At 35.8% G+C, this 23,300-nt stretch overlaps 1 protein-coding gene across 1 annotated transcript; it reads left to right on the top strand.

The window, feature by feature from the left end:
* The first annotated feature begins 654 nt into the window (after positions 1-654).
* Positions 655-19,995, top strand: LOC121731293 (protein lin-28 homolog). Its single transcript, XM_042120663.1, has 5 exons — positions 655-885; positions 13,773-13,903; positions 15,654-15,826; positions 17,337-17,457; positions 18,988-19,995. Exons 1-5 carry the CDS (start codon positions 846-848, stop codon positions 19,063-19,065), a joined length of 543 nt encoding a protein of 180 aa, XP_041976597.1. The 5' UTR covers positions 655-845; the 3' UTR covers positions 19,066-19,995.
* The last annotated feature ends 3,305 nt before the right edge of the window (positions 19,996-23,300 follow it).

Raw genomic sequence — 23,300 nt, 5'->3', positions numbered from 1 at the left:
GCTCAAAATATTTGACATTCTTAAGGCAGTTTGTCGTAACTAAATATAATTGATTTGTGTTTGTTCGATATAATCACTTGTCGAATTAGGCATTCATTTTTAAAGAGTTTTTTTAATATTTTGTCATTATTATCTAGAAGTAGTATCATTAATTTTTTTGGTATTATATACCCATAAATCCCCAAGCGGCAGCCGGCTGCCGCATAGCAATTGAAAATCTATTTTTTCTGCGATACCCACGATGGAGGTATTAATTTCAGGCAATCGTACGAGAAATTGTCAAATAAAATTTAAGTTAATTCTAAGTTTTCAAGAATAAAATTTCAAATAAAATTAAAATTAATTAATCATTTAATTCTTTACAAATACTAAAATAAACGGAAAGGCATTAGATGGGTGCGATAACGACCCTACATTCCTGGAGCCCCGGCGCGGCGGCGCGGTCTCTGCATTTACACCTCGTCGACAAGTGACATATTTAAGATTGGGGTAAGCAACCGGCGCTTTCGGGCGGCATGCATGTTTCGTTAGCTTCTCTATTTTAAAAACTTCTTGGCTATATCCGGAAAGGGACCGATACCGAGCGGGAGCGCGTCGAGTGTCGACTCTACGTGACTCTGCGGACCGGCGACCCGCGGTGCAGTCGACCTGCGTACGCGTCCCCGGCCGCTCAGCGCGCGCGCGCAACCTCGCTCATGCATTTAACGAATTTTTGTAGTCAATAATCTAGTTCGTAAAAAAATTGTTAAACGAGTATCACGAAAAGTTCGAGAGAGTGCCTCACTTCCGAGAATGGATGCTACGCGAGGATTATAGTGTTCACGAGTTAAAATATTTTATTTAACATGAGCGGGAGAGAAGGCGGAAATGCAGTTCCGTCTTCGAGTGAGTATATTGTTTAGAATTCTATTTTAATATATTACCCGCATACTAGTATTCGGCCGTGCTCGGGGGCTATCTACGCACGTGTCGGGGGTTCGTTTGAAAACATCGTCCGCTAAGGCATGCATCGAAATTCGGGCGCCTTATCGAGCGGATGTGCGACTGGCAGGGCCTGGGAAGCCAATCATAGAAATTGTTTACAACATCATTGAAATAATTTAAATTGAGGTTAATAGTCTCTCGTCCACCGATGTCGCACATATGTGTACCATGTTACTTGCATTCTTATCACGTTAGTAGATAATTTTATATTTTTCCTACTCATATTCTGTGTCAGTTGCGACATTGTTTATTAATATTGTGCTGGTATTTTGTCTGTTGTTTATAATCGTATATTTGTGTATCTCGTAGTAAATGTTAATCTTAGAATATCTATTATAAGGACAGTCATTTATAAAACGTAAACATCGCCAGGTTGTATACAATTTGATTACAAAACAGTCCACTTTAAGAGCTGAGAGAAGAATTTGGGACGTGTTATCAAATAAGGTACGAGTCGTGCAGTAAATTGTTTACTATACTCGTACTAACCATACGAATCCATTTAACTCACTCAAAACACCGCGTGTAAGTGTTTCGAGGGGGGAGAAGTAGAGTCTTTCTTAAGACGGTCCCCTTAAGGTCGCTATTACCTCGCGCGACGATATATTAATTTGTGTGCGTAGAAGATGCCAGTGTGCGTTATAGGCCAACTGCATTTTCAAAGGACTGCGATATAAATATTCCCTGCCTTTTTTATTACATGTTTTTGTTCATGATACCAGACCCGAAGTGGTAGGGACGTCCTCCGTCGATATTTTTGTTTTACGTCGCGTACGCTCGGGAATAACCCTTCCGCGCAATAGTATTTTGATTGAATATCAATGAGACATCGTAAACACCACACGCATCCAGTACGCGCTTGCAACTCCGGGTTTTTCGACGAGAATTACTATTCAAAGTGAGTGTTAATGTATTATCTATTTGGAATTTTTAGAAAGTCGATGTGAAGTAACGCTACGTCCCTACGGCAGGGTCCGAGTTCGTAACCAGTCAATTAAGTCTGAATGGCGGGACATGTAACTGTCTCTTTCCCTCCTACTACAAGATCCCGTAGCAAGCGCCACTTGACGATGATTCATTGAATTCCATACCTGCGATTGATAACAGCGAGCGTAGTGGAAAGGACTACCGCGACGCCTTCGAATACCTATAGGACTAGTATGCCTCTGAAAATCATTTACGTACTGACTACACTTGTAAATTTTTCTCCTTTTTTCTTTAATGTAAGCAACTGGTTTCGAGTCATCTGCATTGTTTTTAAATAAACATACATATTTCATTCAAGTCAATCGAAACCGCTTCGACTCGTTTTCCTTCTTTCGTAGTACTAGCTATAAAATATGTATGCGTACTTTATTTGATGTGAGCCGCCCTCTGCGTCGTAATTATGAGGAATTTTTAGTGGCCGGAAACAAATTTGGTTATTTATTTTAAAAGTGCGTCTTAGAATTTAAAATAATGTTAAAGCTTAAGTGTGTGCACAGCCTTATTTCATATTTGTCGAAGGGGGTTCAATACACCCCTATCAATTAACAATGAGAGTCAATTGATCAAGATAATTCACTTGTTTCTTTGTGTTCCATTCATTGTACTTATGCTGTTACTTATATCAAACTTAAATATATAGTTAATTATTCATATTTTGAGCCAAAATTATAATAATAAAATTTTAGACCATTTGTAACTACTTATAACTTTAAGATTATACTTCCATAAGCTTTAAGATTAAAAAAGCTCGTACGCAAAGTTCTAACTAAAATAACTTAAACTTAACAAGCTATAAACTTAAGTTTTAAGACTTTCTTTTAATAGAAACATAAATTTTATAATTAATGAACTCGATCCTAATTCTAACTCATTATGTATAATGAGATTATGAGAAAACTTTGATAACATTAGGAGATAATGAAATATTATACGTCTCCATAGTGTTTAAAGTAATTTAAAGGGAGTGGAACTATTTAAAATATGCGTACAGTTCCCTTCCCGTTTTTAAAATAAGTGAAGCTTAAATTAATTCTGGGTTCGAAATAGATTCCATAATCGTTTTGGAAACATAAATTAAGAATAGACTGTCTTATAAATCTGTACGCATTTCAAAATAACACACACGGAAATAGAATTTTTGGGTGTTTGTTTCGTTATTATTAAGCTCCCCGTTTTAAAAATATGGGAAGTTTTTCTAAAAAGAGTAAAATACTCTTCAACCCACACTTTTCAAGTAATGTAACAAAATATACAGGTGCGCGTTTTAAAAGTACGGTTAGGTTTACTAAAGAAATTAAAATACTATTCAATCCAAAATTTACATTAATGTTATAAATACAAATGTGTGTCTTTTTGTCCTTCCAAATTCTTTACGCTTAAACCACTAAGTCGATATTGATAAAGTTATGTATCTACATGTAGATTCTTTTGGGCCCCAAAAAGGAACCATGGTCTGTGTCCTAAAAAATTTACTGATCGAATTCTAAATTCGAACGAAATGACATGAGTTTTTTCTATAGAGGTAGATCAACATATTATAATATTATCTGTACATAATAAAATATTATAATATACGTGAGTACTGAGTAGAATAACAAGATAACTAAAATTCTATAATATCAGGACAATTACTTACTCATTTTTTCCTTATAATTAAAACAAACCTTGTAACTTTACCTATTTCATCGTCAGGCTATATCTGGCTATACATAAAATTCACATTTGTAATATTTCAAACATTTCCCCGGCCGGCCCTAGAGCCTCCGTTTATGCAAAAAACGGTAATTTTTTAACTGTTACTTACCTGCTTCTTCTACTCATTTCTTCAATTATAAAGTCGATGACCTATTGAATTCGTGGTATAATATAAAATACACGAAGTGTTAGGGCAGGTGCAGTACAAGATTGTAGGAAGCAGGTGGATTGGCGTAACTCAGGGCAGGTGAGATAGGTCTATTAGCCCGAAATGCATACGTGGGCTAGATATCAATCTGGCCTCGATAGGAAAAATTAATAATTATCTATTTATAGCTTTCTGTAAGCATGACTATGTAGTATTGAGAGCTACCTATTAGTAATCCCAGTAAAGAATCAGGCTCAACTCTCAAACATGTCCTATTGGAGAGGGTTAGGCCACGCATTTTTTTTTACCAGCACCAAACATCATACTTACAACTTAAATTTCTAAGAAACTCTATAATATTATAAAAGATATTTGAAGACGTATGTTGATAAAGTGGGTAACTATAAATATTTGGAAATTGACGTTTTTTTCATAAATTAAGACCGGAAAAGGGAATTGAAAAAAAATCTTGATTTTATGTACATCTAGACATACTAGATGATGAAGTAGGTAAGTTACAAGTTAAAATTATAAAGAAAGAATGAGTAATGCTCTTATGCCATAAAAATGTGTTAGTTCTTTGTTTATTATTATATATTATTTCTATTGGATTAGAATTCTTAGATAACTAGCATGTACCTACTTATTTGGGAAATATGAAAAATTTAAGTGTACCGAATCTAGGTTCAACGTAACCTAAACTAAGTTAACTTTAATACACGGTACTCACTTATAATTTTTTTTTATGAAATAAGGGGGCAAACGAGCAAACGGGTCACCTGATGGAAAGCAACTTCCATCGCCCATGGACACTCGCAGCATCAGAAGAGCTGCAAGTGCGTTGCCGACCTTTTAAGAGGGAATAGGGTAATAGGGGAGGGTAGGGAAGGGAAGGGAATAGTTGAGGGTAGGGAAGGGAATAGGGTAGGGGTTAGGGGATTGGGCCTCCGGTAAACTCACTCACTCGGCGGAACACAGCGCAAGCGCTGTATCACGCCGGTTTTCTGTGAGAACGTGATATTTATCCGGTCGAGCCGACCCATTCTTGCCGAAGCATGGCTCTCCCGCGTATAAATTTTACTAGTTATTAAAACGGTATTATTCTTACTTATCTTGTCTTGTTGTTTTATAGAAAACTACAAACTTTACTTTACGACCATCTCATATAACAAACGTGAGACAAGTATTTCTGATGTTTGACTGGCGGTATATAGGATTTCTATGTAAAACGAGAAAGATATAAATCTAGCATAATATGTGTTTAGCTAGTTAACTCATAGGTACTGAGTGAGCAAAAAACTTAACACGATTAAGGTATCAAATAATCTATTATATAGGTTTAGGTTTCAAGTCTTATCTATAGATTACTATATTGTGATTTGTGTAAAGTTATTTGTGTGCAAAAGAGAACAATTTTGTTAAAATTTTGAGCAGATTCTTTTTATAGCAGAACAATTTACGGTTTCGATAGAACATAACGTTACAGTACAATATGTCTTAGGTAACATCTATTAGTTTAATAATAAGTAACGTTAAATAATGTTAATAAATGTAAGAACTGCACAAGAGTTTTGTTGAAGAGCTTAAAGCACATGCTCGTTTCTTAGGGCAATTTCCTTTGTCTATGCTTACGAAAAAGAAAATAATGTTTAAGAGTGGGCTGTAAAATTTTGCTGTGTTTTCTAATAAGCATTACGATCTCAGAAGACGATTGACATAAATGAAATTGAGATTTATTTAATCATTGTATATTTATCTGATATTTGCCTAACGGAAAACAAGATTCAGTTATTTTGACTCGATAGTTGTATTTTTCGAAATGATGAATCTTTCTGGGCTTTTCAACAAATATCTGTTATACTTATTGAGTTACTATCATTAAATAACTTACACTACTACAATCACACACTTTGTAAAATAATGGCGAAAGGAAATATCAGTATTGTATTTAATTTTTAAGTAATTATCAAAAACATTTTTGGGATTTGCGACCTTTACTTACGTGCTATAATGCGGGAACCGTTGTTAACCAACTTGTTACGCGATATTGTTCACTATTAGCTGCAGAGCAAAGCATAATGTCTGGGGGCACGATTCTGATAGCGATTTAGTTCCGCAAGTAACCTCTAGAGGCACTGTAAAATTTGCCATACTAAACGGTAGTCGGTATCGAGTATCGAAACATACTATAGCTTTAATCTCAGGGTAGAGACTAGAGCTACAGGTATTGTGCGAATAATTCTTATTTATTCGTCCGGGTATATTCGTTTCTTGTTTTTTTTTTTTTTTTTAATAAAAAAGAAGAATAGCCGGAACCTATACACTACATTGTAGAGTATGTGCGACTATCCATACCAATATTATAACATCGAAAGTGTGTCTATCTGTTACCTCTTTACGCCCAAACGGCTGAACCAATTTTGAGTCCCGGTTAAGCACTTTTTGTCTTGGAAAAATATACGGTTCCCGCGCGGTAACCGAATCATCTTCTATATTCATATAATCAGTAATTTAATAAGTCCTTATGTCCCATACTCAACGGCTAAAACTTAACAAGTTATCACATCACAATAATTACGTATGTACTCATTAAATGAATAGTCAAGAATAGAACGAGGAAGTAAGCGCGATACCCCTCGGGCCCGCCGCTTCCTTTTTGGAATGTTTTGTACAAATACGAGTCCTGTGAACGATAATACGATAGTAGCGGGAGTCTGTATGGACTCATTCACAAAATTAAAACTTTCAGTGAGTATTTCTGGGTCATTCGTGATACGTGATACGAGTTTATGATTGTTGATTGAATTATGATTTTTGAAAACTATGTTTTGCTCAATACATACAGACTTGCATGCAACTTTGTCACACCAAAAAAAAAAAAAAAAACAGACGAACATATAAACTCCTCCTTTTTGGAAGTCGGTTAAAAATCAGTTATTTCACGAGAAACTTTATATTTTCGGAAAAGTATATTTTCGAATTAAAGATGAGTTTTGTACTAATAGTATCTCGATACAAACATATCAAGCGAAGTCCAGTTCCAATATCATCTAGAGGGTAAGGCCAAGTTAGCCTCGAAGAAGCTTGGTGTTCTTGACAGAGCGAGACAGTATTTCAGTCCGGACCAACGCCTACAAGGCGCAGGTTCGGTCTCATATGGAATATTGTTCTCATCTCTGGGAGGGGCTCCAAAATACCCACTGTTCCCTTTGGATCGTATCCAACAAAGGGCCGCTCGAATTGTTGACTGGTATAGTGTTTAAAACAGCCTAGACCCCTTGAAATTACGCCGAGATATAGCTTCACTCTGCATCCTCTATCGGTTGTATCACGGGGAGTGCTCTGAGGAATTGTTCGGAATAATAACTTCTGCAACTTTTCGCCATCGCCGCACGCGAAAAATATACCATCCTCATCACCTTGATGAGTAGCAGTCTTCCACCGTGCGCTTTTCGCGTAACTTTCTGCCGCGCCCTGTAAAACTCTGGAACGAACTATCACCAGCAATATTTCCGGACATAATATACGACCTGCAAATCTTTAAGAAGAGAGCGTATTCCCTCTTAAAAGTACGGCAAAGCACCTACAGCTCTTCTGATGTTGTCCATGGGCGACGATAGTTGCTTTCCATCAGGTAATGCTCGTATGTATGCATGCTCGTATTTCATAAAAAAAGAGCTCCGTATTTACAATAAAAAAATATAAATTTGTTTAGGGTACTCTATAAAACAAGCTTTTGTAAAGCTTTAAAAGCTCAACTACGAGTATTCTGCTTGAAAAGTTGTTGTCTACCGTTACATAATAAAATAAAATCACAACACGTTCAGTTGTAATAAGATAAATAAATACACGTTCCACTGACCAAAACAAGGTGGATTCCTTGACAGGGCGGTGGTCTCGCTAGGTCAGTGAAATAGGGTTGCCACAAAAACGCATGACTACTTAACATGTATAGTACTATAAAGTTATTGGATGTGCACTCGAAGAAATTGATTCATAGGCAGTTGACAGTCTTACGACATAATGTCGATTCAATGTACAGTACTCCCAAATTAATAATGCGCATGGAAATCTTCGCTAATTGTCGTAATCACGAAAACACCCGAATCTATGAAACTTGCATTTTGCACCTTGTTTGAAGGAAATAGAAGTAAATATTCTAAAGCCGGTGGTTGTCCGCTGTCGCCGGTACGTCAATAAGTATCGGGATCCCATCGTGGCGTTACCATGGTAACGTCCAAGCAACGTCAGGCGCCTCTACGTCGCTGCAAAGTGCTGTTTTTCTTGAAGTTAAGTTTAAAACAGCGCTTGCAGCGACGTCTTCAGACGCTCGGGAAATACGGCCGTTGCCGAAAAAATACGAAAATTTCTATGCGCATTATCACTTTGGGAGCACTGTATCTGCCAATGAATCAACTTCTCTGACAGTATGTCTAGTTTTTAGTAATCATGGATAATTTCCAATAAAAGTAAGAAGGCGAGCTGATTTTAGGGGCATTCGTGCAACATTGCGGTGCCTATGGCTACGGTGTTCTACTAAAATGAAAGTAGCGGCAGCCCTAAGCAAGGTGCAGTGTCGGCAATGAATGAAAAGGTACCAGAAACGCAACCTAAATACCGCGCATTCTTCCAGTCGGCTTCACGTGTACCTCTACCTACCGCCGCCCGCGCCGCTGACGCCGAAAATAATGTGTGCTTAGCGCACACTCACAACCACCTCATTGTTGCACACTTTTACGGATTCCAATGTTTTGATACAGTGTAGGATGCACTTTATGGATATTCTTTATGATATTGAGGAGTAAATATTGCCTTGATGTTTCGAATACTACAAAAAATTATGTACTTGTTTTTATTTCCAGTTTTGTAGGTTTTTGTTTATTGTAGATATAGTTAAAAATACTATAAAGAGAAAATATTTTGAACCTTTCGTCTTTATTTAGCAAAAGCTTTACGGCCGTTCCCAATATTTGATCTATCTCTGGTTTTGCCCTACTAGAGATAGGAATGGCTCACAATTGACATAAAATATATGTCCCTAATGTCTAATGTGAGCTTTTCCTATCTCTAGTAGGGCAAAACCAGAGATAGATCAAATATTGGGAACGGCCGTTAAGCACGCATTTAGCATTAGAAGTAGTAGTAGCCTTCAGTTCGACGCGATCATTCTAGTATTATCCAAATGGCTATTTCAAAATATATTCCTAATTGATTTAGTATAGAAATTTCTCTGGTCGTGGCATTTGTTTTCCGCCGGTTTTATTACTCATAAATAAGATATTTGGATCTATTTCCGGATGCCATCGCATATTTGACACAGAAGTTTTCTGAAAGTTACTCATACCTCTAAAACGTATGCAAACACATTATTAAATTCTTTTCCTTTATTAATATTTTAATTATATCCTATTCTATGGCCTATTCAATGAGGTCTTCAACCTTAACAGCTTAAATGATATCTAAAAAGAAGAGCTCTTTCTTTTATTCGGTTCCCACGTTATTTTTTGTCGAGCGATAAGGGGCTTCCACCCTTTTCCAGTGTAAATGATCGTGGGTACTTATTTATTGCTAATAGATATTCGATTAGTTAAACTTATGTGTCCTTTACTCGATCAATTTGAAAGTAAATTATTTCAGAGGAATTTAGTGGTTTTATTGTTTTAGTTTTTTTGGAAATTCCATGTTTTAATTAAGTATGATCTTTCTAATTTAATTCTGTTATTTCTAATGTAATTTGCTTATTCGCAGTTTAAATTAGGAACAAAAAAGTATTCTTCTACAAGAAAATTCAGATTAAAATTTGCATTTTTTTTATACTTTATTTTGTTGTACTTCGTGTAAATTTTTGTTTCGATGACTTATTACTATATCTTACTAGATGACACCCGCAACTCCGTTGCGCCAAAACTCGTTTATCGCGCAGGAACCGCACATTTTTCCGGGACAAAATGTATCCTATGTCCTTTCCCGGGACTCAAAGTATCTCCATGCCAAATTTCAGCAAATCGGTTCAGCGGTTTGAGTGTGAAGAGGTAACAGACAGACAGACACACTTTTGCAATTATAATATTAGTATGGATATAAGGATGTCAAAAATTTTAATGAAACATTCAAAACCAAAATATTATAATATGGCAGGTTAATAATGTGAACATAAATGAGACAGGTGTGTTTTATTTTTGTAAAACAATAAAACTTTAAAATATAGTTTATTAAGTATGTAAAATAAAGCTTTTTACATTAGTATTTAGTAACAATCAAATTAGAGCAAAACTCTAGAAGCTAGATATTAGAAATTCTCTTCATTACATACATACAGGACTCCTTTAAAGCACGCCAATAAATCGACAATTTCATGAACTACATGTTTGCTGTTTGAATTTTTTTAAGGTCAATTTTGAATAAGATAAGTAAAAAATAGGATTTTGGTGCGATCTCGGCAACGCGGCAAATGATTGCTCAGGGGATGGCCTTAAATATCTACATTCGTAGAGATTTAAAGGAGTCCTGCTTAATTGCTTATACTTGAGTGTGCCTTGCAATTTTGAAAAAAGTCTTTTTTATTCAATTGCAGACAAAATATATAGAAAGCTTATTTACATTATAATCTAACTCAGAATGCTAGCTTAGAATTTTCATGTATTTTATTATATTTTATGATACCTAAAAGCTATTTACTAGCTTTAAATTTTCACAAAAAAATTATACCAGTATTTAATACAATTGTTTAAATACATTTTTTTAAATTAGTATTTCTATTGCTGACAGAATTAATATCAAACATTTTCCAAACCATAAAATGTAAGGATGCACTGCTCGCAGGTGTCACAAACCGTGGCCAAAGGTGTACGGTTTGCTACACCTGCTCATGTCCTACTTAAAACATTAATTGATTTAATCGTAAAAATATCGTAAAACTATTCGAATAATTTTGAACTTAAATGTTTCATATAAAGGGTTTGGTGTATCTATATCACTCAAACTATTAGTATTAGTTTAATTTGGTGATAAGATGCGCAGTAATTTATTTTAACGTAAATTTAATGCTAATTTTAAGATATTTACTAAAATAATTATATATGCAATTAATATAAATAAAAATTTCACTCTTAATATTACCACCAAGTTGGAAGCAAAGCTTTAACCTAAGCCTAACCTAACCTCATTCTTGTAGAATTTACTTGTGTGGTAAAATTATTTCATTGCAAATCTAAGGGTGGGTTGCACCAGAGGCGTGGTTAAAGTTAAAGTTATGGTTATAGTTAAGGTTTAACTTTAACTTTAACCTTAATTTGGACCACAGAATTTGACAGATGACAGCTGGTCCGACAAGGCTTGAAATGAACGTGGGCGGGGGCGCTGCTGGTAAAGGAGAACTGTCAAAAATGGTGTTTTTGTATGATGACAGCGTTAGTTCCTTTTTTTCTTGTCCTTGTCGAGCTCAAGGTTATGGTTAAATATGGCGTCCATTTTTGACTTTAACCAAAGATTTGACATTTTGCATTGCAGTTAAAGTTATAGTTACAGTTATAATGGTTAAAGTAAGTTGGTGCAACCCACTCTAAAGATGTAACCTATAGTGCGTAGTTATGATCAACGCAGATCTAGCTATATCAAACGCGTGTACTTTGCGATTGGAGTGCGTTTGATCTTGATACGCCTTAGGACCAAGATTTGATTTTTAAGTCTAATCCATACTAATATTATAAAAATGCAAAACTGTGTCAGTGTGTCTGTCTGTTACCTCTTTACACCCAAACCGCTGAAATGATTTTGTTGAATTTTGGTATAGAGTTGCTTAAGGGTGAAGACAAACGTGCGTAATTTTGTGAGTCGTGAGTCGCAGAATTTCTGCCGCGTAAATATCTTTTCATACAAATTACGCTCGTGTGAATCAAACAGGACTTTTGTATGCAACTGAATGCAGCAGAATTTCTGCCAGCCGAAATTCTGCGACTCACAACTCACAAATTACGCTCGTTTGACTTCCACCTAAGTCCCGCGAAAGGCAAAGGATACATTTTATTCTGAAATGTACGGTTCCCGCGCGATAAACGAATTTTGGCGCAACGGAGTTGCGGGCGTCAAGAGTAAAAATATTTTTTATTTCTATTTAGTAAGTACAGTTTTGTTTCTTTAAGGAAACGAAATACAAAGTAAAATATCTTATGGTCAAAATAACTCTTTAGTGTTAGTCTATAAAAAGTTTATTAGGTGTTATTATCCACTTTATAGCTTCGTTACTAAACTTTTCATTAGTTCTAACATACGATGTAAATAGATAAAACGGCAATTTATTTTTATGCAAAATAAATATAAACTTAAAAAGCCACATTTTATGGGTAATATTAAGCGATTAAGACTAACTAGCTGTTTGACCGAGCTTTGCTCGGTATCTGATGAAAATGACATTTTCTAGAAATGATTCCTAGCTAGATCGATTTATCGCCCCCGAAACCCTATATACTAAATTTCATGAAAATCGTTGGAGTCGATTCCGAGATTCCCTATATATATATATATATATATATATATATATATATATATATATATATATATATATATATATATATATATATATATACATTTTGTGATGTGATGGCTTACATTTTGTGATGGCAGTTAAAATATTTTTTGTTTTACCTCATTGGGTATTCTGCTTTTCCGATGCTCGGTTAAATTATACGCAATAAGAGAAACCGAGAATAATTTACAAACTTACAATTCTGCGTTTTATCAGTGACATCTTAAACGCTAAGGGCCTGTTTCACCACTTCCTGATAAAGTGCCGGATAGGATAACTTTTTTGACAGACTCTCCATACTCTATCTGTCAAGTTAAGTAGTGGATAGCCTATCCGGCACTTATCAGAAAGTGGTAAAACAGGCCCTTACTCTATACGTTCACCTTTAACTAAAAATGCAGTTATTGTAGTCTTATTTGTAAATGTTTGAACCTAAATTCGTTTTAAATTACTATTTATTACCTAAATAAAAAAAACTGTTGATTATAATATCGACTAGGCTAATAAGCTACTGGACCGATTTAAAAAAAAACACAGGATAGAGAGCACATTAGAAAAGATATACCGTTCACCGAAAAGAAATTATGAATCCTATGGAATATTATAAATAATTAATCACATTATTATATTAAAATATATGAATTTAAGCAACAACATTTAGGGCCTGTTTCACCAGTTCCACATAAGACTAGTGCCGGATAGGCTATCCGCAACCTCTCTGCTGACAGACTCTCCATACTCTATCTGTCAAGTTAAGTAGTGGATAGCCTATCCGGCACTTATCAGAAAGTGGTAAAACAGGCCCTTACTCTATACGTTCACCTTTAACTAAAAATGCAGTTATTGTAGTCTTATTTGTAAATGTTTGAACCTAAATTCGTTTTAAATTACTATTTATTACCTAAATAAAAAAAACTGTTGATTATAATATCGACTAGGCTAATAAGCTACTGGACCGATTTAAAAAAAAACACAGGATAGAGAGCACATTAGAAAAGATATACCGTTCACCGAAAAGAAATTATGAATCCTATGGAATATTATAAATAATTAATCACATTATTATATTAAAATATATGAATTTAAGCAACAACATTAAGGGTCTGTTTCACCACTTCCACTATTCACAACTAATCTGATAGAAATAGTATGGAGTATCTGTCAGCAGAGAGGTTGCGGATAGCCTATCCGGCACTAGTCTTATGTGGAACTGGTGAAACAGGCCCTAAATGTTTTGTTAGGAATATACTCACGGATATTATAAAGCAGCAATATTTAATTTATGGAGAGTTATAATACTAACACATTATTATTAATAGTCAGTAGGGTCTCAATGCTGGGCAAATGCCTCCCTTTCCACACGTTTTTATCCTTCGCTGCATTTGGCCGCTCTTTGTCTACTTTTATTTTTATTTTTGGTAATAATATTTTCAGGTGCAGGTACGGGTGGCAAGAACGGCGTGACGGACGTGACGCGGCGCGGCCGCTGCAAGTGGTTCAACGTCGCCAAGGGCTGGGGCTTCATCACACCGGATGATGGCGGACAAGATGTCTTCGTGCATCAGGTACTATCCAATGCCGGTTTTAGCACTACCAGCGCCCCCCAGGGTGCTGCAGGTAGTGTTAAAAAAAGGGGCATCTGCGGCGCCCCTTTTTGTTTTCCTTCGCCTCCTTTTTTGTCCCTTTTTATCCGGTGCCCTGGGCGGTCACCCAGCGTTGCCCACCCTAACGCTGATTCTATCCTAGTATGTATTAAATTGTTATAATTTTGGATGGACAGATGGACGGATATGAGGTGGTCTGAAATGAGTACAGCATACTAGATGACGCCTGCAACTCCGTTGCGTTAAAACTCGTGTCGTTTATCACAACAAAAACTATTTCAGGTTCTTTCCTGTCACTCAAAGTAGGAAAAGGTAAAAGACAGGTAGAAAGACACTCCGCCGTGGCCAAGCTTGGCTTCAGCATGTTAGACGAAGGCGGATCTTACAGTCTTGCGCAGCCTTTATCTATCAAGTATACAAGGTGATAATAATTTAGGGTGTGCATGAGTCCCCTGTATAGAAATCACTGTAAATGTAGCAGCTGAAAGAGTTACATTTTTCCAACTCTTGTATGGCGCTCTGGCGGTTGCCCACACAAATCACAAAAAAACCTTTCAACACATACACACCCTGAAGTATTAATGTCACTTAGTTTTGTTCCACCCTGTTTATTTCACTAGGATGATGAAATACTACACAAGATGCGACATAATTATTATAACATTGTAACGATATAACGTTGTAACGTTAATTCTATGTAATGCCCACCGCCTGATATTAGATAAATTTTTTTATGTATCTTAGATTTATATTTTACAACGAATCATTCTTATATTTTACAACGAATATATTATGTTAAGGCATAGTAAAAATACTAGCACAACTACCTTAAAGTTTTAACTATAGTTATCCATGTCTTAGTATTTTAGCATGCCTTGTTTAGAACTTAACATTAAATATTATATGACACAAAATTTCTAATAGTAAATATTAAATACCAATTACCAGTGGTAATTAGCACAATAGTCAATATTGGACAAGCTAGATCATTATCCCGATGCAAGCATGAGTTAACACATTTCGTAACTATCGTGTTACCAAGTGAGTTAAAACACGAATCTATTAAAAATATCGTATCGTGCATTTGACCCGATACAGTGTTTATTTGTTTGTTTTGCTTATCAAGTCCGGATGTTTTTTTTATACATCTACGCCACAAAATCTGTACTTCGACCGACTGCATCAACAACGTTATTGATATTAGGTCAAGACTACGTTATAGATATCGTATTCATGGTGATTCAATACGGTTCGAAATGATATGGATTTTAAAACGGCTTTAATGCTTACTTTTAAGGTACTTTTAGAAAATATAATATAGATTAATAAGTGTAGTGACAGGTGAAGATAATATTATATTAGTTTTCCTAATTAACGCTTTATAATTTAGCTGTATAAATTATGAAGCCCTTCTAAAATCTAAATTTTTTTCTAAAAAAAACTGGAAATACGGAAACATGTCGCCTTTAAAAACCCCAATAACAATATAGAGACAACAATGTAAATATAGAGACGAAAATTGCAATAAAGAAATAATATAGAGCCCAAAAGTGACAATACAGAGACCAACGTGACAATAAAGAGACGAAATGACAATATTCAGACCGAAAATCACAATATGGACACAAAAATGACGATATGAAGACTGAAATAACAGGTGCCAAAATACAATATACAGTCTAAAAATTACATTATTATTGTTATTTTCCAGAGCGTCATCCAGATGCCGGGCTTCAGGTCGCTGGGGGACGACGAGGTGGTGGAGTTCGAGTGCAAGGAGTCAGACAAGGGGCTGGAGGCCACGCGCGTGTCCGGGCCCTCCGCAGTGGACTGCCAGGGCTCCCACCGCCGCCCGCTCTCCAAAAAGCGGTTTAGAAAGATACGGTAAGGAGTCAAACTAGAAGCCACGTGATGGATATTAGAGCTCGCCTTTAGCCTTCAAGAAGCGGCTTAGGAAGATACGGTAAGGAGTCAGAAAAACTAGAAGCCACGTGCTCGGCCTCTTCGCCACGCGTGACTGTTAAAGCTCGCCTTTAAGCCTCCAAGAAGCTGTTTAGGAAGATACGGTAAGGAGTCAAACTAGAAGCCACGTGATGGCTGTTAGAGCTCGCCTTTAGCCTCCAAGAAGCGGTTTAGGAAGATACGGTAAGGAGTAAAACTAGAAGCCACGTGCTCGGCTTCTGTTAGAGTTCGCAGTCTTTAAGAAGCGGTTAATGAAGATACGGTAAGGAGTCAAACTAGAAGCCACGTGATGGCTGTTAGAGCTCGCCTTTAGCCTCCAAGAAGCGGTTTAGGAAGATACGGTAAGGAGTAAAACTAGAAGCCACGTGCTCGGCTTCTGTTAGAGTTCGCAGTCTTTAAGAAGCGGTTAATGAAGATACGGTAAGGAGTCAAACTAGAAGCCACGTGATGGCTGTTAGAGCTCGCCTTTAGCCTCCAAGAAGCGGTTTAGGAAGATACGGTAAGGAGTAAAACTAGAAGCCACGTGCTCGGCTTCTGTTAGAGTTCGCAGTCTTTAAGAAGCGGTTAATGAAGATACGGGAAGGAGTCAAACTAGAAGCCACGTGCTTGACCTCGGTTAGAGATAGCTCTCAATCGCCAAGAAGCGGTTTAGGAAGATACGGTAAGGAGTCAAACTAGCAGCCACGTGCCCGGCCTCTGTTACAACTCACCCTCAGCCTCCAAAAAGCGGTTTAGGAGGATTCTAGGAGTCAGACAAGGGAGTGAAGGCCACGCGCGTATCCGGGTCCTCCGCAGTGGACTGCCAGGGCTCCCACTGCCACCCGCTCTCCAAGAAGCAGTTTAGGAAGATACGGTAATAATTTGAGAGAGTTATAGTGACAGTTAAACGAAATTGAACTAAGTTCAAGTGCAAAAAGTCAGACAAGGGACTGGAGGATGCGCATGGGCGCGTGCTCGATCCTTTCGCAGTCGACTATCAGGGCTCTAGCCACCGCCCGCTCCGTAAAGAAGTTGAGTTTGTGTGGAAGGCATCGAAAAGATAAGGGGCTACCCACGTGTTTAGTCGTAGACTGCTAATTCCTGTTAGATTGATAGGTAATAGTTAGAACATTGGTTTACAGAGATACAATACATATTAAGTATGGGTTCGGAAAATAGGCTTGAGGCATATAAGTCTTATGAGTTTCATTACTTGATATAAATACTCTTTTTAATGCTGTTACAGTCATTTTGGGTAACTTTGAATTGCAGTTTAACCTTGAACAATACATTATTGTATACTTAATGCATTGTTCAAAGTTAAACCGCAATACAAAGTTACCCAAAATGAGCGTAATTCTAATGTTTTTGCAACTTGCATATTGTGGGATCATGGAGACCTTAATTATAACTAGAAGAAAATTGTTGTAATGATCTGACCTCACATTTCCAGCTGCTACAACTGCGGGGAGTTCGCCAACCACATAGCGGCCAAGTGCAGCATAGGCCCGCAACCAAAGAGATGTCACAACTGCAAGAGCGAGGACCATCTGATTGCAGATTGCCCGATAAAGGTAACGGTCACTAATCATCCATACTAAATCCATGCTAATATTATAAATGCGAAAGTCTGTCTGTCTATCTGTTACCTCTTCACGCTCGAAACGCTGAACCGTTTTGCTGGGTAAAGCCTGGTATAGCGATACTTTGAATCCCGGGAAAGGATAAAGAAAACTTTTTATCCCGGAAAAATGTACGATTTACGTGAATTTTGACACAACGGAGTTGCGAGCGTCATTAGATGACTATTATTTATGTTATAAACTAGCGACCCGCCCCAGCGTCGCACGGGTATAAAATATGTAGCCACTGAAAAAATGATTAAAATCGATAGCCTAGGATCCTTCACGTGGTCTACTTCTTATCTGTGCCAAATAACATAAAAAATGCTCCAGTAGTTCGCGAGATAAGCCCTTTCAAATAATTTCCCCCATTTTTCCATATTCTCCTATTAGTCTTAGCGTGATAAAATATAGTCTATAGCCTTCCTCAATAAATGGGCTATATAACACTGAAAGATTTTTTCAAATCGGACCAGTAGTTCCTGAGATTAGGGCGTTCATGTTAGCCCTTTCAAATAATTTTCCCCATTTTTTCCACATTTTCCTCTATTTCTTCGCTCCTATTAGTCTTAGTGTGATAAAATATAGCCTATAACCTTCCTCGATAAATAGGCTATCCAACATTGAAAGAATCATCAAAATCCGTTGCGTAGTTTTAAAGATTAAAGGGAACAAAGGGACATGAGGGAAAAAAGCGACTTTGTTTTTTAATATGTAAAGATTGTCAACGTGTGTCTGACTGTATGCCTGTCCATTACCACTTCTCGCTTATGGTCTCTTTGATAAAGAGATTATCCTGAGTCATAAAAAAGAACATCTAAGGACAGTTTTTTTCCTGAAAATGGACACGGCATGAAAAATAAATAAAATATCGCGAAGAAGATGTAAATTGTTTATTACAGAAAATTTTTAATCAGTACATTTGTATTCTTGCCGAATATTGCAACAAATTTTTTGTGAAGGGCTTACCGGGGAAATCTAGCAAAATAATTAAAAATCGAACCTACGTTTACATATTTCATTTGTTGAGTGACATAAAACATTGAACATTATGCAATATGCAACTACGATAAGGATGTCAGGAAACCAAATATGAAAATGTGACGAGGAACCGGAATTCCCATTCAAAGTAACGCCGTATAGATTACGTGTCAATAGTAAACAAAGCAATAAATAATTGTAATAATGGTTCGGTTATGTTGAATCGTCTTATCAAGTGGCCTCGTAAAATAGGTCACAGCTCTACCTTAGGGTATCGGAAATAATTAGTTTGAAGTTTCAATGTGGCAATGCCAGTGTTAGAAAAAACTTATGCAATTCGTCTTCACGCGTTCTACATTAAATACCTATCACTTAAAATATAATGCTATCGTATAGTTTATGATTTATATAAAACATAGCTTTATATAAAATATATATCTCTTGTTTTATGCTGTCTTCAATAAATCTTATGTGTCAATAAAATAACATTGTAAATTACAGGTCGAAAAGAAGAAAGATGATTCGCAGTCGAAGAATTCTGATAGCACCGAGGGCAGCCCGCAGGGGAGTCCACAGTAATCTTAAACGAAGGACTTCCCACGAAGATGATCAACATCTCACATCATCGAAGTTTCTGGAAGGCGATCACGAAAAAGAACCATCGCGCCTTCCGATTTCATTTCCAAAATTGACAAGCAAACCTTATTCGGATTAGTTATGTTTACGGTTACATTTAGTTACATATCTACCTCATAATAACAAAGAAACTATTTAAAATACAAGACTGATGAAACAAAACCATTAAGTACAAATCCTTATTGTAGATTCTTATTTAAGTTGTGTCAAACGTAACGTAGTACAAATTAATGTGTTCGAATGTTCGGTAGGTACCTTAATTTTTTTTACATAATATTTTATACCCAAAGTTTTGTGTGTTTATATGATTATAAATTTGTTGCTATATTATTATAAACAGCTAGGATAAGGTTGCAGGTAAGGATTTATTTAGGTGACATTGTAGCCGTAGGTGGTTCAGAGTACCCGTGTAAGTTTTTTGTTCTAGTATAAAATGCTGCTAATATCAACTATGGACTCGGTCTCTGCACATGTATCTTACCACTTCCATTCTACTTGAAATATTTTCAATTTTCATCCCAAATTCTACATATTAAGCATATTATATTACGTCATCATAAGTTAAAGCGTAGAGGCTATTTCCGCATTCTGTATGACGTCACGAAAATTAAAGCAGAAACTCAAGTCACTTTATCTTCTTCAACGATCATTCACATACCAACTTTTTAAATCCCGTTAGGTATTTTTTAATAAGATATTGTAAAAATGGAAGTACAACATTTTCATGTTCTAAAACAAAACTCAAACAGCCCGATAAAACTAAAAAATTCGGCGAACCGTATTCATAAAAATCTGCTTTAATTTCCCATCAAAACGGTTACAATGGTGCAATTTTACTCTATTTTTATGTTAAGGTATATTTTATCCCAACGAGAAATATAGTTAACTGAAACGAGATAAATCATTCGCCTATCATACACATACGAGTTACACAATATGTTTTCCGCAGCTACGCACAACACTGCGACTTGTTTTTTTGCGCAATGACATAGAGGATCTTTAGGGTGTACATTTGTTTAATCAAAAAATAAACACGCATTTAAAATCATAGTAAGATGTAGTCGTTATAAACGTTATAATATAAGCTATTGTTTGTAATTTTGCAACTAAACGTGCCAAAGCGGAGTAGATTTTGCAATTAAAATAAAGATTTGTTGCTTAATGTTAAACAAATTGGTGAACAACGTTTTGAGGGTCATACTGTATTTTAAATTTAAAATGAACGTAAAAGCGCAATCTCTGATGATTTTCTTTTTTCTTATAAGAAAATCAGGTCGATTTTGTAAGTCATTATCCCTAAGTTAATTGAAGACATATGAGTGGATGTAATGGATAACTAACATTTTATAATATACGGGTAAATACTCATTTTCTCACTTTTAATTTAAACAAACCTTCTGTTTTATCTATTTCACTATCTGGCCAATATATAAAATCCATTTTTTCATTCATTTTTTTATTTAAAGTCATTTATCATATTGTATGCAAAAATAACATTTTCAAATTGTTATTTACCCACTTTAACCACTCGCGTCTTCAATTAATTCAATGCGTTTCATATCTGAGGATATCACATAAAAATGATAAATTAAATTATCTGTCACTTTGCTAAGACAACATCACCATATTGAAGTATGGTCTAAACACGTGGTGAGTCACCGTGTAAAATTTGTGGACTTACGTCTTATTTTGAAGCATAGAAGGTAACATAATGACTCAAGCACATTGCACATTTATTTCTTACCTCTAAAATTTATATAACATTACATCGATTCGATTTGTAAATAAAACTTAACCTGCTTATATAATTCGACAAAATTAAATATCTTGGGCATCTAGCATAGAATTTATAGCTTTAGCGTAGACATATTATGCCATTATATTAATATACCATCGATATATAGCTAGCTTTAGTTTATTCAGTAAGTTAAGTGTTATGGAAGTAAAATAATTTTAAGCGTGAAGGGAAATCAAAGTTTTCTAATGCCAAGTTTAAGTACCGATTCGTTTATCTACTACATATCTTGTGTTGCTATTTTAAGTAATTTATCAGCTGAAACTGCACAACAACGTTAAATAATATTTTAAACATGCATAACATAAATAAAATATTATTTTAAAGTTTAAACATGCTACATACTCTACATTTTTACGTACAATAAGCGCCATCTATGATATAACTTCAGAAGTAATTACAAAGCTCAGTTCTTATTGGGGTGATCTTATTAGATTGGATGTGTTTTGTAGTAATCGAAAAACAAGTTCATTTTTCTACATCGGTGTTATCTATAGTTTATTGAATATTTTAATATAATTTGATTCTAATTATAATCGTAGAGGCATAGATTTCTTTAATCTAAAGATTTTAAAGGAAAGAAACGATATGAGTCCGTTTACAGGGCTTTTTTCTTGATTATAAGTCTAATGATACACTTGTACAAAAATAAAGTAGTTCTTGACAAACTTTCGAAGACGTTACATCGCAGTTTGTTTTTAAATTCAATTTGAAAGCGTTTCATTTCCACTTTAGCCAGTGTTTAGTTGATTAATTTAAATGTTTAAACGAATATTTCTTGATTTCTGAGGGCAATATTTAAATCATCATGTATTGCAAATACGGGTTCATATATTTATAGATTTACTTTAGATTATAAGATTTTAAAGACTATTTGGAATCATCTACCTCATAATTTAATGCAGTTAATGAGAGTTTATTTGTAAGTTATAATTATAGTCTTTTTACAAAGTCTAGTAGTTGTATTAAATAAAAATTAAGTAATTATTATTTTCTTTGTACGCTGAATAAGTAAAGGTTTTGTATTTCTAATATTTAGAGTTTAAATTTTGTTTTCTTTTTTTATTTTTCAAAGAAAAATAAACAAAAAAATGGAGAGTGTTTTTATTTCTTAGCCATATTTTAATAAATTAGTGACAATAGATATATAGCTTATTGGCCGGCGATGAATGACTTTGCCCAGGAAGTCATCACTGCAAAGGAGGAAGCTGAGCACAGCAGAGAACGGGAGGCGCTCGACCCCTTGAGACGGCCGAGGAGAGGACGCGCACCACGGAGTGGCCGCAGCGCCCTGCCTTAGCCGGAATATTCGGGGTAGCAGTGTGAGAACCACAGAAATAAATCAAGATAGAACGGCGAAGCGGGTGGAGTACGCGTGTTTCAATCTTGCACAAGTGACTTTACACACACTTGCAAGATTTGTTGAACTTTCATTTAGTCAGCGCGCACGTCTCGACTTGATTACACCGGAGTGGTTGTGCAAAAATGCCTTATTGTGCACTGTGCAGTGTCTAATTGTAAAAACAGAAGTTCGAAAGTGAATCGGTCAAAAGGAGGTATTTCTTTCCACGGGTAAGTAATTTGTTCTAACTAAATGCAAAGCAAAAATTGACACGATCAATTCCTTAGCAACGCACGCGGGTCGCCGTTCTATCTTGATTTATTTCTGTGGTGGGGACACTGCTACCCATTGCACCGAGTTCCAGAGAGATCCGTGATGCGCATGGCGTTCCTGCATATCGCGGCCCACGTGTGGGCTTTTCTAGGCCACCCCGCGGGACGACCTAGAAAAGTCTACATGCTTTAATAAGTCTGCGAGACGCGGACAACCGCTGGTAGAGTTTCGTAGATGGGTTGATCGTGCCCGTGACTGTGCTTAGGCGGGGAGTGGAGCACCATTATAGCAGAGAGTCCCATAATCCATATACCCCGGCCGATGTCTCAACCGCCGGGGATGCGCAAAGCATTTCCCCGTGTAAAAAAACGTATATAGCTTATAAAAATAATAAATAAATAAATTATTGAACAGTTAATTAATTAATAAATTAATTATTAATTAATTAATTAATTTTTTATTTATTTATTGAACAGTTAATAACTTTTAGGTACTTAACATAATTATTCATTTGATAAGCCATAATAATTAATTACTTATATGAATTAACTACGTTTAAAATCTTATTATGATAAAAATGTTAAAAGCTCAACGAACTACAGTCGTATAACTACATTATTAAAAAGTTAAAAAAGTAAGTCAGGTATTAAGACAGCTTGTAGAAATTTTATGAAGGAGCTATCCAATATTTGAATTTACGTGAGATGAGTCACTAGGTGTCACCATGGTTACAGGGTGCCACCGCGAGATGTCGCTACGAGATATCGT

Source organism: Aricia agestis, chromosome 10 (assembly GCF_905147365.1).
Source record: "Aricia agestis chromosome 10, ilAriAges1.1, whole genome shotgun sequence".
NCBI classification, from domain to species: domain Eukaryota; kingdom Metazoa; phylum Arthropoda; class Insecta; order Lepidoptera; family Lycaenidae; genus Aricia; species Aricia agestis.
The sequence above is the reverse complement of the archived record's forward strand: the minus strand, read 5'-3'. Positions and strand labels throughout refer to the sequence as shown.